Raw genomic sequence first — 16,554 nt, forward strand, 5'->3', positions numbered from 1 at the left:
TCAAAAAACCCAGCAGTTGAAGAGCATAAATGAAGACAGCGCTTTGCAACATGCGATTGTTAAGAAATCACAACTGCAAGTTTTCAGTGACATGGGAAATGCCTCGTCTCTAAGGTTCAGTGAGAAAAGAAGGTGACACACTGGACACACAGGTAGAGTTTTATTACACAACCAAGGGGAGGAAATAGGTCAAAATATTAACTTCATTCCCAAGGAAAGGTTATATTTGCCTGCTGTTTTCCCCTTTACACTGTTAAATGTTTGCCAAAATTTTCATAATGGGGCTATATTCTTTTTATAATTAAATAAGAGAAATAAGCTGTTGAGCTGCTATGAATCTCTGAGTGCACGCAGCTGGCTGTCGCCCTGCCTTCTTTGATCTCCCGCCCCCACCCACAGTCTGGCTGCGTCCCCTCCCCCAGGCTCACTTCCTCCCCGGTTTCTCCTGCTGCCCCACCCTGGCCCAGAGCCCCAGAGCAGGTGAGAGCACCTTCCCTCGCTTACTGGACCCTCCCCACTGGGGAGGTCGTCAGCATGGGGTGGCTTGCTCTTGGAGGGGTTTGTCACATTGTATTTTGTTTTACATTTTCAGGCAGTGATTGCGGTATTGCATTCCTGATGAAGTTGCTCAGATCCCCACCCAAACCTCCTCTGCCAAAGCCAGGAGAGCTCCATGGAAGAGACACTCACGGCCCAGCTGAGCCAGGGCTCCAGGTGGCTCCTCAGCCAGAGAAGGCTTCAGGCTCATTTCCTCTGGGTGAGCCCTTAGATTAACTTCCTTCTTCCTGGTGAGATTGTTTAACAGGGTAGGGAGCATTTACGGTAAGCTCTTTGAAGGAGGGCAGAGCCCAGGCAGAGCCGGGAGGAACTGGCCCACCTGAGGTGCCAGTGAGCTACTTAGTTCCTCCCTCTGGGCCTGCTGCATCTGGAGGATCCGCCGGGGAGGCCCCAACCCATCAAGGACCCAGAAGTCGGACACTCTTAGCAGCTGGTCCAGGGTGGTGGTTGGCTGGGTCAGGGACGCAAGGCACCAGCTGGGCCATCTCGCCTTCTCCACTGAAGCAGGGACGTGGGAGCCGTAGCCCTCAGGTATGTTTCCACCAGAATGGAAAAGGTTATACCTCTGGGTCCACATTATTGAGAGAAAGAAAAATGGAGGTGGGGTGGGTAGAAAATCAGGAGTGAAAGGGCCTGAGAGGCATGAAAGGAGAGGAAGAAGGAAACCACAGAATTAAAGAGATTACTGAGAACAGACTCAGGAAGGCAATAGATGTCATCTGAGGAGCCAAGTCTGATCAGTTAATAGTGCACCATGGTGAGGATTCTGAGGTTGGGTTCAGGCTCTGTGCAAAGACATGCTATGACTGATTAGTTACGTCTGCAATGGGCACAAGAATGCCGTGGACTGGGGCCTTCTGGGTGCCAGGCACTGAGCAAAGCACCTTCGGGTGATACTCCAGTCAGGTAAACAGGGAGGAAGGTCGTTCTAACACCCAACACGAGGACCAAGGACAGGCAGCTGAGCCCTGCAAAGCAGGCAGGGCCCTTCATTTACGTACTGTCTATAGGCTTTGCCGCTACGGTGGCAGAGTTGCGTATGGTGACGGAGAACATAGGGCCCCACAAAGCACAAAATACTTCCTTTCTGCTCCCTTCCAGAAAACTGCCAAGCCCTGGTCCAGAGGAGCAGGACAAAGTGGGTTTGTCTCTGGGATCTTTTCTCCCTCTGACTCTGACCAGCTGTGAGATCTGACCTCTTTGGGCCTCAGTTTCCCCAGATTCCTCACTGAGCTGCTGTAGGATTAAATTTAGTTAAAATCAGGAAGCATCTCAGGGCAGCACCCAGCACATACATTTGTTGTCTTGTTCTGGGAAACAGCCTAGGAACTGGGGGAGTAAAGCCCTCAGAATCCTGCCCCCCTGATATCTTCTTACGTCTTCGGCAGCACAGCCCTGTGTGGCCCAGTCATTCTACATTGGCCAGAGCTAGAGAAAACCATTAAAATCAATAAATAAAATTAAAACAGGACATAATGGAAGTAATGGGTTTATTCCCTCTGAAATAAATGTCACTGGAACAAATTGTTTTAGCCACCAGCCTTACTGTCTATGGATATATTCATTGTTTATCTCCCTCTGTATTGGTGATGTGATCAATAATTGCCTATACATACTGGGAGTTTACAAGAAGGACCATTTAGAGCAAAAGGCAGCCTCGGTTACTGTGATTACTTCACACAGGCCTGCGTCGCGATGGTCAGTGTTCAGAACAGCCTGGTGGGGTGGGGGGCAATTGGAAACTCAGGGTAGGGGCAGCTGGGTCTGGGCAGGGTTAAATGCATCCGTTGGTTCCGGGCAGACCTCTTAGCTCTGCTCTGACTCAGGTGTGTGTGTGCGGGCAACCCCTTGTGAGTGCTTATGGGAGTCAGTATGTCTGTCACCTTCAGTCTTAGTGTTGCTGCTGCCTTTCTGTTCTCTTCACGTCTTCCTCCGTCCTATCTCTTCCCCTCTTCACTTTGGTCTCTACCATTAGATTATCGTGTTCTGCCTCACCTCTGAGCCTCTGCCCATGCTGTTCCCTCCGCCTGGAGCAGTTTCCAGGAGAACTTTATCTGCCTAGATGTCACCTCCTCCAGGAGGTCTTCACTGACAGCCCCCCCGAGCTGGGAGGTCCCCTGAGGGAGCCCCACAAGAGCACCTATCCCACTGTACTGTGGCCATCCACGGACTGGTCCCTACCCCCTTACACTTGTATTTCTAGAAGGGGAGAACCTTATAGGTTCTATGATGCATCCCCCCACTAGCATTGTGATGGCACAGAGGAGAGTCTCAGGAAATATTTTAGGATAAATAATTGAGTTGAATTGTTTTTAAATGTCACAGAGATCCCCAAGTAACTCCCTTCTCAGCTCATGACCCTGTGACATCACAGGCTTGTCTGTAAGGAAAGGGAAGCTTCAGCCACATCCAGTGTATTTCCCCTGGTCCCTGCAGGCATATGCTGTGGGGAGTTCCCAGCTCGAAGCCCACCAGGCCCTCTACCCCACTGAGAAAGCCCCACTGCAAGGAAGACAAACCTCATGCGCCAACGCTGAGAGGTGGTGAGACAAAGTCTGGGCCCTCTTCTGCTCTCAGCCAGAACAGGTGCTGTGCCCACTTCCCAGGGGCCACCATGGTGGGGCATCACACAGAGGCTGCACAGATGCTCATGTTTGCCATCCCTTCCCCAAAAGTTCATTGGCTCAAAGAAAGGAAGACTCAAGCCCTCAGTAACAACATTTAATCATTGTCCCTGAGACCAGGATCTTTTCTTGGTGTAGGATCATCCTTTGAGTTCAAATTAAAATACCAACTCTTTCCAGAGTCAAGTCTCACTCCTTGGCACACAGAACTTCCTCACAGCCACTGCCCTTCCTTGTTGGACACGGGGAGGGCAGGTCAGCCTTGGCGTGCCCAGGGTTTTCACCCTCTGCTGTTTGCTGTCAATGGTGTGAATTCCAGCTCTGCTGCCTCCCCTGGGAGGCCACAGGCATGTTACTTACCCTCTTTCAAGCCTCAGCTCCCTCCTCTAAGAAGTGGAGATAATAGTATATCCAACTCATACAGTTGCTATGGGGATTTGGCAGGATATATGCATAAAATTCTTACTCTGATTCCAGGTGCACAGTAAGCACTCAATACATGGTAGCTATTTTTATGATTTTATTAGTAATTGATTATTTTTATTATTAGCTAAAGCAAGTCTTGCTCAAGAGATCACCAAGAGAACAGTCTGATCCATCACTCCTGATAGAGGTGCAGCGAGGGGATCCCTGAAGGGCTGGGGATGTCCTGGGGTTAAGAAGAAGGAAAGTCAGAAAGCATCTCCTGGGGAAGATGCGGTGGTGGCTGGATGAGGGCTCATCCTGCTGGGGGTGCGATGACACACAGGTTGTCGTCCCCCAGGCAGAGGCGACAGGAAAGTTCAGGGAGCTTTGCAGATACTGGGTTTTTTTTTTTTTGTTTCTTTTGTTTTTTGTTTTGTTTTGTTTTACAGATTGAAGGTTTATGGCAACTCTGTGTCAAGCAAGTCTGTTGGCGCCACTTTTCCAGCAGCCTTTGCTCACTTTGTGTCTCTGTGTCACATTTTGGTAGTTCTCATAATACTTCAAACTTTGCATTATTGTTATATTTATTATGGTGACCTATGACCAGTGATCTTTCATGTAACTACTGAAGACTCACTGAAAAAATGATGATTGGCATTTTTTAGCAATAAAGCATTTTTTTCACTAAGGTATATACATTGTTTTTTCAGACATAATGCTATCGCATACTTAATAGACTACAATGTGGTGTAAACACAACTTTTATATGCACTGGGGAACCAAAAAGTTCAGGTGACTCACTTCGCTGCAATATTCGCTTTACTGCAGTGGCCTGGAACTGAATCCACAATATCTCCCAGGTATGCCTGTAATTTGAGGGGTTACCCTGGGCAGAGAGGAGGAAACCTGATTGTCAGGAAGTGCTGGAAAAGCCAAAGGACTAGAGCTAATGAAGGTGCAGACATAAAGCTACAGCCAGTGCTTCCTGATTACTCCAAGCTTTCTGTGTGGCCTCAAGTTCACACCCCCTTAGAAATGATCTGGTAAACAGAGAGCAAACTTGACCGAGGGCCAATGCCCATGACAGGGAAGATGCAGAATATATTCACCAAGCTCAGTGTCCCTTTTCCCTGTGACTTAGGGCTGATTCTGAAGTGACTGTTGGCTGAGTCTGGATCCCTATGATGGGCTAGGAGACAGCTTCTGAGTTCTGTCTTTCCAACAACAGAGGGCTGCTGGGTCAGGACCTGAGGACAGGGACGAGGCAGGGAAGGGCAGTCCAGGTAGAAGGAACAACGTGTGTGATGCTGGATGGGGAGAGAGCCTCACTCAGGGCCATTCTGGGGGCTTGAGAAGAGTGTGAATTAGGGACAGCACGTGAGGTTGGCAAGGTCACCCTCATGTCGGGGCTCAGATCATGCAAGGCCGTATAAGCCACGTGAAATACTTTGGCCTTTGTTCTGTGGTCAACAGGGACCCCAGACGGGATTTCAGCAGGGGAAATGCCCACTTACTTGTGTATCAGGGTGCTCTCCTGAACCCTCCCAGCCTGGAGAGAAGGTAACCTTCTCTTCATTCCAGGTGGACTCTGGGACAAGTCAAGATTGAGCTGAGAGGCACCTGTGTACAGAGGGCTGCAGGGAACAGGAAGAGGCTCCTGTAGGGCCATTAAGAAATGTCACAAACAAGCAGGCAGAGAGGTGCTGTGATAGCAGCATTCTGATTCCATAGGAAGAGCAAACATCTGTAAAGGAATTCTGCCATGGGAGTGCGCTAGCAGGGAGCAGCAGGGCCGATGGGGCCTGCTGCCATCAGAGCAGCAAATCTCTTCTAGGCAGGTGGCCTCCCTGCACAACACCTTTTTCAGGACAGGCAGACAGCACTGCCCGCACCTTACAAAGGAGGAAGCCGAGGCCCAGAGACATGTGCCCCCAAAACACACAACCAGTAAGTGACAAACCCACGTCTGTCTAATCCCAGGTCCATCCTCTCCCCTGACATCACAGGCTTTTTACTGCCTGATTCTTTCAAGACCCAGACCACATGCACTGCCCCTTGCTGCTCAGCCCTTGCATTTGCATCTTTTCGAGGTGATGTGTTAACAGTGGCTGAGAAAGGGGCTCCAGCACCCCTAGAATGACAGACATGGAGCTTAGCATCATCAAAGAGAGAAGGACCGCCCCAGTTCCCAATGATCCATCCCAAGAAGAGCTCTGACTGGTCCTGTTTGAGTCACGTGCTCCCTCCTGAACCAATCACAAGGAATCACAGTGCTCTGATTGGCCAGCTCCTTTTGGCAGGGTGGGCTGCCATGAGGAATGTTCTCCCATTCAGGACCACAGATAGGTGTTTAGCCCTGATTAGGGGGTCAGGGAATGCTTCCCAGAGGAAGTAGCTTCCACACTGAGACCTGAAGGATGAGAAGGAGTGTTCCAGGCAAAGAGGCAGAGGAAGAGGAACTAGCAATGCAAAGGCCCAGGGACGCTCCAGGGCACAACTTGTGCACAGCCATATCCCCCGTGCCTAGTGCACCCACAGCCTGCCTTCCCACGAGTGCTCAGAGAATGCTCCAGGAATAAAATCCACAATTGGCTGTGTGGCCTCAGACAAGTCAGTTGGCCTCTCTGAACTTCAGCTTCCTTCTCTATCTGGTGGTTTCATCTTCCTGACCTTCCAGGACAATGCAGGAATCCAGTTCATTTAGTGTCCAGATATTCATCAAGCACTTACTCAGTGCTCAGGTTGTACCAGGCCCGTGGAAGATAAGGCCTGCTGTGGAAAAGCAAAGCATGCCTGGGGCTTATGCACAGGACCAGACCTGAAGCCAGAAATCAGAAGGGGTCCGGAGAGAGGGCAGGACAAAGGGAGAGGTTCATGGACAGTAGGCATGGAGGTGGGTTCTCCGGTCAGGTCCAAGTAGGGCAGTTTTCAGCAATTCGAGCCTTCCCACTTCCTACCCCCCACCCCATCTCCTACCTCTCCCCCACCACCTCCACCTACCTTTTGGCTGAATACTGCCCTGGGGCCACCATCTCTGTGCCAGGGCTAGTCAAGCCAGCAAGCAGGGGCAGCAAGATGTTTCTTCTTGTGCCTTTGCCTTACAATTTCATAACCTGCATAACAGGTTGAGATAATCCCAGAAGCAAAGAGGAGGGAAGCTGTTTGGGCTTTAGGTGGCTGCAGAGAGAATTCCTGCCCCTCCCTGTGTACCTGGCCCAGGTGCCTTTCTCCCTCCTGCCCCACGTTCAACAGGCCAGCCCTGGACTCCAGCTCCAGAGCACCCGCTGGCTGCCAAGGTGAGCTGGCTGGGGACCCAGGACACCAGCGAACTCTGCAAGGACTGAGTGGGCCATCAGACTGGGGGAGAGCCCTCGCCACCTCCGCCCCTCCCCACCCCCACCCCTAAAGCCAGAACCCCTATTTGGCATGGGTGTGACACCTAGAGCCTAGCCCCCTGCCCAGGTATGCGCCCCTGCCCTCCGTCTCTGTCCTCTCTTCTCTCTCCCTGAATGTCTCTCTCTCTGAAGCTGGGTGTATGCCTGTTATGAGTATCCCCATAAATATCCATGTCTGTACATTGTTTGTCTGACCCTGTCCCTGTCCTTCCATCCTGTTCAGCCCCCAGGTCTCCTGGATTCTCCACATACAGGGACCCCTGAGAATGTCCTTTGAGCCTTATCCAGGGGCCTGGACTCCTAAACTGTAGGTCACACTCTAAGCACAATATATTTTTATATCTGAAGGGAAAAAAAAATAGTTGATAATTTGAATTTCAGGAATTTAAAGTTCTACAAAATCTCTGTGGGTGAGGCCAGGTGATAGCTCAGCTGTCTCACCTGGATGGTCCTGGAGGGATAGGGCCAGGGTGGGTGGGAGGGTTTTTGACATTCTCAAAAGGAAATGTGGGTTTGCATTTGCTGTTGCTGTTGTGTAAACATCGAGCACTGACCCAGCCCAACTGCCCCCAGGTATTGTCCAGGTCTTCTGTCTCCTGCTTGGATCCTTGACATTTGGGCTTTGGACACAATGTCTGTTGAGATGGATTCTTAGGATAAAGAGGATTCTGGGATGGGGAGGGGATAGGAAGAGTGGTGGGAGCAAGTCATTGCAGTCAGAGACCCTCCAGCTGGCTCTGAGTATTCCAAGACCTGGGAAAGTTACCCTCAGCTCTGCCCTCCCCTCCCCCGAGTCTCTAGAGACCTCCTTTCAACGCCACCAAATCACTGGTAACCCAGGAGCTGGGGGTGGCACAGGGGAGAAGTGGGACCAGGATGACCCTATCTCTGCCCAGAACTTAAGAAGTTCAGTTTCAACACTTCTCTGAGATAAAAAGCACTAGCAGTGGGGCCGTATGGGGTTTCGGCAGCCAAGACCTGCACCCTTAGCTTACTCACCACTAAAGTGGGGGCCTGTGAGGATTAAAGGAGATAATGTATATACAGCACCCAGCGCGAGCTCACCTGTGCTATGTAAGTCCTTATTACTCTTAATTTGGTCCATCAGCAAAGCTCACTTGAGTTTCTGCTCCCTAATGGTTTCACTGGGGCTAGCCAGCTCACTGTCTCTCTGCCGGCTGGAGGGACAGAATGATGGATGGATGCCTGGTTGGGTGGATGGATGGATAAACAAGTAGAAGGATGGATGGACAAATGGATGGAGGGGAGGATGGATGCATGGATGGAAGGATGGACAAATGGTTTGATAGATGAGTGGATGAATGAATATATCAATCCTCTAAGGGGCAGTGGCTGGCAGGCTTCATCTTCCTCTTCTTCCTAATCTCTGTGTTCAAAAAAGACATGTTGTATGAATGTAAAATTTCAGGGGCAAAAGGGGCTGAGAAAGCAAACTGAAAGGACTGTGATCCCCTCAGTTAGAGGTACCCGGCCCTCATCTGCAGTCTTGTTCACTTTCAGACACTAGACACCAGTTTCCAATTTTGTTTTCTTCTCTCCACAGGCTAACACTGACCCCAAGCGTTCTTCGCCTGGACAAGATGAGAGTGTCAGGTAGGGCCAGGCTCTGATGATTCTAAGGCTCAAGGTTGAGGTCTGAAACTGGTTTTGGAATCATTTTTCTGCCAGTAGTGTCTGCCCATCCTGGACTCAGAGGTCATTTGGCTTTATCCGTTCTCAACTGGTCAGGCCAGAATTCCAGGAGGAAACCTTTCCAGGGAGAGCCTGGAAGAATGTAAGACCTGCCTCAAGCTTGATGGGCTGGAGAAACTTTGGCACAATGGCCCGGCCCCACCTGGCTGGGATCATGGGAATTGACCCTATCTTAGAAACACTTCATCCTGCTTGGAAACGGGACAAAATATTTGCCTCCAGGAGGGCTATTCTAGAATCCTCAAACCACAGAGCTGGGTGCTGCGAGGATGAATTGAGATAACGTATGTAAGTGCTGTCTGCATGGTACCCGACACACAATGAGTGCTGTGTCATGTGAGCTGATGCCCAAGAACCACGCTGTGCCCTGGAAGATGGGGGACCCCACAGGCTCCGGGGGGCCTTCTTCCTGACCCCAGATAGCTAGAGACCAGCACAAGCCCACAGCTGAATTCAGGGCTGAGGAGCAGGGTGAGCAGAGAGAAAGAGGGAAGGCAAGGAGCAAGGGAACTTGGCCTGTTGGTTGGATTTGATTCCCAAGGTAGTAGGGCCTCGGGGTGGGAGGGGTAGTGCCGCCCACTTCAGCCCTCATGGAAGAGTGAGGGAAGGGCGTGGGACAGGGGGCTCTAGGGGGGTCTGTCACGGGGTGGGGTCGCCCCCCAGTGATGCGTGAGGGGAGTGGGGAGCAATCTGGCTGCGAGGCCATGTGTGTTCCTGCAGAGCACTTATTGTGCTTATTTGTGGTGGCTTTCCCACCCCCAAGCCATCCTGGAGGCTGTCTAGTGTTGACGACTAAAACAACCTTCCCGACAAGCCATGGGCCGAGTGCCAAGGGCATTACTGTGTCCTCTCGGTGACTGAGGGACTCCAGCTCAGAGGGGCCAAGCCCCTGTCTGAAGTCACACAGCAGCAGCTGGCTGCCCTGACCTTCCTGCCTCCAGTGCCAGGGCTCACCTGCCCCCTGCTCTCCTGCTGCACTTCTCAGGCCTCCCTCGGGCTGCTGGATAAGAGTGCAGATTCCCAGGCCTCACCCCCTAGAGATTCTCCCTGGAGGGCTAAGTGGGAGCCCAGGAGGGTGCATTTCTGACTTCACCTCCCAGTGGCCCCACTTGGGGAATGCTGCCCTGTAAGCCTGCAGCAGGATCTCACCATTTGCCCATCAAGTGGATTCATACTGGTCTCGCCATGCAGGCCACGGTCCACAGTGTGGGCTTGGTCTGGACCTACACCGTGAGGTCTCAGGACGTGGTCTCCCTGAGGGGACTGGGGAAGGACTCACACGTAGTCTTGCTGTATGGCCCTGCAGTGTGGTCTGGTGCTGTGGTCTCATGGCAGCATCTCCTTGCTCGGCAGGTCTGCTGCGCCTCCTGTCCCTCATCTCTGTCCTGGTCGTCAGCTGGTTCTTTGTCCGCAGCTATATCAGCTCCAACATGATAAATGTCCGCCTGCCCCGCTGGATAGGTGAGTGGGGCTCCCTACTGGGGAAAGGCCTAAGGACCAGGGCTAGGGGCCAAGGATCTATCCCTTCCTCCTTCCCTGGGTGACCCAGGAGATGCCAACCATGGTGGGGTGGGGCCTGCCTTTGGGATCCCAGGGGAGAGAGGAAACCCTCAGGCTGTCGGGAAGGTGGGGAGCCCATGGGGAACAGAGAAGTGTTCCAAGGCCCTGGCCAGAACATGTGCCTGAATCCAGGGCCATTTTGGAAATGCGACCCAGAAGGAAGGACAGAGGGAAGAAGAAAAAAAGGAAGGAGGGAGGGAGAAAACTGCCTTAGTGCCTTCCACCTGCACTTGCTGTTCCCTTGGCTTGGAACCCTCTTCATGTCAACCTCTCTGTGGCCAGGTCCTTTTTCAGCCTTCAGGCCTCTGCTCAAATGTTACCTCCTCAGAGAGGCCTTCCCTGAGCACCCCAGCTATACCTGCACTTGCTCCTCCTACTACAGCCACTCTCACATCAGCCTGTTTCCTTCAGAGCATCATCGTCACCCATCATTATGTTGTCTATGTTTGTTTACTTGGTTGTTGCCTATCTCCACCCCCTAGAATGCAGGCTTCCTGAAGGCAAGAGATTTTTCTTGTGTGCATCCATCTCTCTAGCACCTCAGAGCAGATGTAACATTTGAAAAGTGAAAGAAAAATGGATGATGGGTAGATGGATAGATGGATGATGAATGAGTGGATGGATGGATAGATGATGGTTGGATGATGGATGGAAGGATAATGGATGGAAGATGGATGGAAGGATGATGGATAGAAGGATTATGGAAGGATAATGGATGGATGATGGATGAATGATGGATGGATAGATGATGGATTAAAGGATGATGGATGGATAGATGGATGAATGGATGGAAGAATGATGGAAGGATAATGGATGGATAGAAGGAAGGAAGAAAGGATGGATGGAAGGATGATGGATGGATGATGGATAGATGATGGATTAAAGGATGATGGATGGGAGGATGATGGATGGATGACTGATTAAAGGATGACAGATGGATGGTGGATGGAAGGATGATGAATAGATGGACGGATGGAAGTATGATGGATGGAAGAATGATGGCTGGGTGGATGGGTGATGGATGGCTGATGGATGCTAGTTGCTTTACATGCATAGTCCCATTTAATCTGCACAAATGCCCCATGGGGTGATTCATGGTATGTTTGTTGCTTGGACTCATGCATCACCTCATGTTGTGGTTTTCTGTGTGGTCTGAGTAAAAGAGAAGCTCAGGGAGATTAAGAAAGTTGCCCAATGTCCCTTTTAGATGTCAGAACATGAATGGGAACCCAGATCTCCCAGATCCAAATCCTTCCAGAGGAAGGAGAGAAAGGGAAGGAATTTATCCCTCTGGATTTGTCCTCCTTAAAGACAAAGAACCACCTCCACTGACATAGTCAAACATAATAATTTGTAGTGGCCCAGGGAAGCTCATGGCTTCACAGCAGTGAGAAGCCTGTCACCCTGCCTTTCATGCAAACTCCCCACAGTGGAATCTCAGAGAGCCCTTACTTCATCTGCTTCTTGTCAAGTATGGCCCACACCAAGATCAGGATGATTTATACGTGATGGCCACCATGTTCCTGGGCCCAGGGCCCTGCTTTTGTTGACTAGATGTGGACTTGGCTGTGCTGCTGGCCTTGAAGGAGACAGGTCCAGGTCAATGTAGGAGGCTTAGAGCAGGCGTAGAGCTCAAGGGCGTCCTCTAGAGGAGAGAGACCCAGCTTGGAGTGAGAGAGGGGAGTCTTTGAAGGAGGGTTGTTTCCCTCTCAGAACTCCACTACCTGGGGTTTGGCAAATCAACACCACCAACCAATGATCATCAAGAGATTCCTCTGTGTTATCTCCCAAAGACCCCAAAATAAGGAACATGTGGCCCCAGCTCATGGCCTGAGTTGGGGAGACAAACAGATTTAATTACAGAATATAGAAAAATGGAGGTGCATTAACATGATCCAGAGTCTTGCAAAATGCCTACAATGGCAGGAAATGCAACCAGTGGGAAAAGCAGCCATCAAAATCCACTACCGTCCAGGCACTGAAAGGGGTAGTCTCATTACTTCAGGGGCTCCTGACCTGGATGCATACCCCACCACCTGATTATTTAGTGCATTAATATAGAACCATATGTGTTACTATAACACAACATTGTTTAGTGTTTTTATTATTCTATTGATACACAGTTATTTTCCTTTTTAATCTATTTTATTTTATGCATTTAATAACTTGCTATCTGGCAGAATAGAAGTGCTGAGTGTCTCTGGAGAAGTGGGAATAAATTTATTCCAAGGGGAGTTCTTAGGCTTTTCCAAACCACTAAAGGGGTCCATGGCAAAGAAAGAGAGCCAATTAAAGAACTGATTTACCTGATAAACTGGGTGGGGTTCTTTCAATGGGAGTGACAAACCCAACGCTAAGTGGTTTAAACAAAATGGGATGTCTTTTGAGGCAGGTAATTAGAACATCCAAAGCATCAGACTTTAGATATGGATGGAGGGGCCCCCACAGCACCCCCAGAATCAGTCTTTGTCCCTGGACTCTGTTCATTGCTACTTAACCTCATTCTATTGGCAGCTTCTCTCCAAGGTAGACATGGTGGCTCCCAGCTCTCCAGATGCTTATCTTCCAGCATAGCTGAAAGACTCTTGCTTCTCCCCCAGGCACCACATGTCACCCCAGAGGAGGGCTCCGTCCCAAGAGGAATATAAGATTATGACTGGCCCAGCCTGGGTCATGTGCTACTGCTGGGGCCTTAGAGGCAGGGGTAGGGGTCAGCCTCCTAAGGGCCAAATGGAAGGTGTGTTGGTGTGGGTGTTTCCCCATCCCTGGGACCACCGGCATTTCCGTGTCCACTGGGGACCCTGCCCTCTAGGACGTAGTGCCAGGATGGCAGGAGGTCTGACGTAGAGCCACAGAAACAAGCAGCACACAGTGTAAATACCATATGAGGATGTACCTGAAGCCCAGTGCAGATAGTCGGTGCCACGGGAGTCAGGAAAGGGACGTTTGACTCAGCTGAACAGTGACAGCCACAGGCCTGCTCTTCCCTGAGGCCAGGCCAGGGCTCCAGGCGCCGGGCTAAGCCCTCAGGATCATATCCCTTGGATCTTCTTCACAGCCCGTGAAGGGGGTGGTGACAGCCTCTGCTGTGCAGTCTGGAGACAGAACCCCCGAGGAGAAAACTCACACAGTTACACATGGTCACACATGGTCAGGCTCAAAGTCCAGTGGGTCTCACAACAGAGGCCTGCTTCTTTTTAACCATGAGAGAGTCCTCTGTGTGTGTGTGTGTGTGCGTGTGCATGTGTACATGAGTGTGCACGTGAGTGTATGTGCATGCTTGTGTGTGTGCACGTGTATGTGTGCATGTGTGCACACGGGTGTGAGAGAGAAGATGCGGCAGTGGCTAGTGAGGGAGGACTCCCAGACTAGATGGCACTTCAGCTCCTTTCAGCACCTGCCGCAGGACGGGGACTCCGCTTGGCCAGGCCAACACCACTCTGAGTTCCCTTCTTCCCACTCCCCAGCCCCAGCCTCCAGCCTGCAGGGGGGCCCAAAGCACCTTCTCACTAACCACATTCTATCTTCTCTCCAACAGGTTCAGTCCACAAGGAGAGCCGTGAGTGTCTACTCAGCCCCCTGTTTCCCTTAGACTGAGATGTCCCAGAGTCTGTGCTCTCGGTCTTGCGGGTTCCAGAAAACTTCCTTTTCCAGGGTCTGCCCGGCTTTCTCTTGCCATGGCCTGATGGTGCCTCCTGAAGCCCCCAAGCCTGTGGCCCTTCTCAGTCATTCAGACTTATATGGAGGGCTCAGCTGTCTCCCTTCCCCACTTTCCCACCCTGTAGTCTGGGCTGCTCCCTGCCCAGCCTCCCCTCTCTGACTCCCTCCCTGACGCAGCTGGGACCCCCAAGTGTGGGGGCTGCACTTATCGTCATCATTGCAGCGACCCCAGGGTAGGCTCGTGGCTCCTGCTCCAAAGTATCAGGGCCATGGCGGGCCCTACAGGGGCCCCCAGAGGCAAAGAGAAGGGGGTGCTGATTGTCTACTGGGGCAGAAGGGCCATATGTGCCAAGAGAGGTGGGACAAAGTGTTCTGGGCTTCAGGAGGGCCACCTTCTTCCAATGGAATGGGGTCAGGGAAGGTCTTAGGGAGGAGGTGGCTTTCTAGCTGTGTCTGTGGAGAAGGGACTGGCCTGTGCAGAGGCCTAGGGGCAGGAACGCTGGGGCTCCAGTGGAGACCTTGGCTGTAGAATCAGGGACGTGAGTGTGGGGAGTGGACAGAGCACTGGGAGGGCAGGAGTGCTGACTCATCTGAACAGGGCTTCAGCGATGACCTCAGCTCCGGAGGTGCAGCAGAGGTGGAAGGGAGGAACAGCTATGATGATGATAATAACAGTGATTGAGTGCCTATGTGACGGATGCTGTATTCAGAATTTTATAGGCATCTCACAATCCTCACACAACCCTGTGAAGGTCCTGTAAGTATCCCTACTTTATAGATGAGGATCTGGGCTCAGAGAGGTAAAAACTCTTGGCCAAGGCAATGCAGGTGTAAGTGGTGGGGTGGGAGTCAACCTCCCTGTCTATTCCAGAGCCCACCCTCTCAACACCTCCTTACAAAAGGCAACACTTCCAGGTACCCCCCCCACCCCAACGTGGTGGTGACTGAAGGGGGCTGCAGCTCCAGGAATGGTACTTTACCTGACTGAGAAGGGCATGGGAGTCCCCACACACTGCGGGATTGCAGACAGAGAAAAACAAAAGTACACATCAACACAAACCATTGATCCTATACCTACAACCTCATCTCACCGAAGCCTCCTGAGTCCCATCTGAAGTAGACACAGAGTGTCACAACAACATCTTGGTGCTGAACAAATACTCAGACATCACCTGCTCCGGGGATGGCTCATCCAAGCACACCTGCTGCCTCCTACCTTGCCCGCTCCCTCAGTAGACATCACCAATCAATCCCAGCACTCTTTCCCTCCAAGCCCACAGGTAGCCTCAAGCCTTTATCATTAAGCCTTTAATGGTAGATCCATGGACATTTAAGAGGAAACCTATTTGACAAATCTGATCTAAACCAACCCCCTCATTTTATAGTTGGCAAAGCTAGAGGGAGAGATTTCCAGCAAGTCACAAAGCAGATGACTGAAGTCCCAAGTCCCCTGACTGCACCCCACCTCCTGTGCTCAGCTCCAGGCTCTGAGCAACAGCACTGGGGTTCCCAGGGGGCTTGGACAGCTGAGGAAGCCTCTGAAGCCCAAACTCACAGCAAATTCCCTGCCTCCCAGTGACTGAGACCCCGGGCATCATCCCCTTCATCCAGTAGTTTGGCTGTGAAGGGTGGATGGTCAGAAAATCAATTCAGGAAAAGCCTGCTAAGCCAGCCTGTTGACATCAGGTTTATCAGATTCAGCTACAGTTGATCGGACTCTGAGCAAACTCTAGGCTGGTCCCTGAGGTCTGGAACAAGCCCTCTGGCACAGACGAGAACCTCTGGCCTCTCTGTGAGGGGGCAGGTGGACGGGGTGGTGCCCCAAGGCTCTCAGGAGAAGTGGACCCCTCCCAGCCTCACCCGCAACTAGCCCCTTTGCGGGGAGTCGGGTCCGCAGCTCCAGGCCTCTCCCCAGAGCCCTCAGGGGTGTCTCCGCCTGGCTTCACCCTGGGGATTCATGTCCTGGGTGGAGCTCTGGTTACACCCATCAGGCAGGTCTGCTGAAACTCGGGGGTGAGGGCTGAAAGCCTGGGATAGGCATTCAGATCATCGGGACTGCCCCCTCCCCCAGGGATCCACAATCCAGCAGAGTGCCCGGGTGTGGGCCACAGCCACTCCTAGGAAGGCGCGCCTTCGCCTACTCAGAGGCGCCGCAGGCTCATCGGGCCTGGCGTGAGTGGGCTGTGGGCCCCAGAGGGGTGCTTCTTCCTGATTCACACGTAAGCTCCCTCTAGCCTGGCGAGAGCCCTGGAGACGCTAATCACCCTGACCACATCGTCCCTCCCAGCTCGGGCTCAGCCCCACCCAAACGCACTACGTGTCCATCCAATGAAGATTTATTGAGGGCCTACTATGTGCCAGGCACAGGAGTTATTGGGATGATTTAACAAGATAATAAAGTGCTTGCCACAGTGCCCAGCGCACAGCAAGCCCCTGGCGTGCGCCAGCTTCTATTAGGAAGCCTGTGGGTTTGCTCGCAGCACGCGCTGACACAGCTCCGCCAGACACCTGGCACGGGGACTGGAGGAGAGCGAGGCGGCCCCACCACCGCTCTCCCTTTGCAGATGAACGTTCTCTAATTCCCTGTTTACCCAGTCCTCCCTCATGGCACCTTCCTCACTGTCAGGTGGTGTTACAAA

General features: G+C 51.9%; 1 protein-coding gene across 2 annotated transcripts in view; it reads left to right on the forward strand.

The window, feature by feature from the left end:
- The first annotated feature begins 619 nt into the window (after window positions 1–619).
- FAM3D (FAM3 metabolism regulating signaling molecule D) overlaps window positions 620–16,554 on the forward strand; it is a 47,358-nt gene continuing 31,423 nt past the window's right edge. Inside the window, exons 1-4 of one of the 2 annotated variants that reach the window (XM_032458177.1) lie at window positions 620–757; window positions 8,547–8,596; window positions 10,049–10,156; window positions 13,794–13,814. In XM_032458177.1, the coding sequence (XP_032314068.1) occupies window positions 8,584–8,596; window positions 10,049–10,156; window positions 13,794–13,814 (142 nt within the window). In that variant the 5' untranslated portion in view covers window positions 620–757; window positions 8,547–8,583. Of the gene's footprint in view, window positions 758–782; window positions 1,090–8,546; window positions 8,597–10,048; window positions 10,157–13,793; window positions 13,815–16,554 lie in introns of those variants that run through there. The other variant, XM_006184840.3, reaches the window with a different exon arrangement.

The sequence above is a fragment of the Camelus ferus genome, chromosome 17, assembly GCF_009834535.1.
Source record: "Camelus ferus isolate YT-003-E chromosome 17, BCGSAC_Cfer_1.0, whole genome shotgun sequence".
NCBI classification, from domain to species: domain Eukaryota; kingdom Metazoa; phylum Chordata; class Mammalia; order Artiodactyla; family Camelidae; genus Camelus; species Camelus ferus.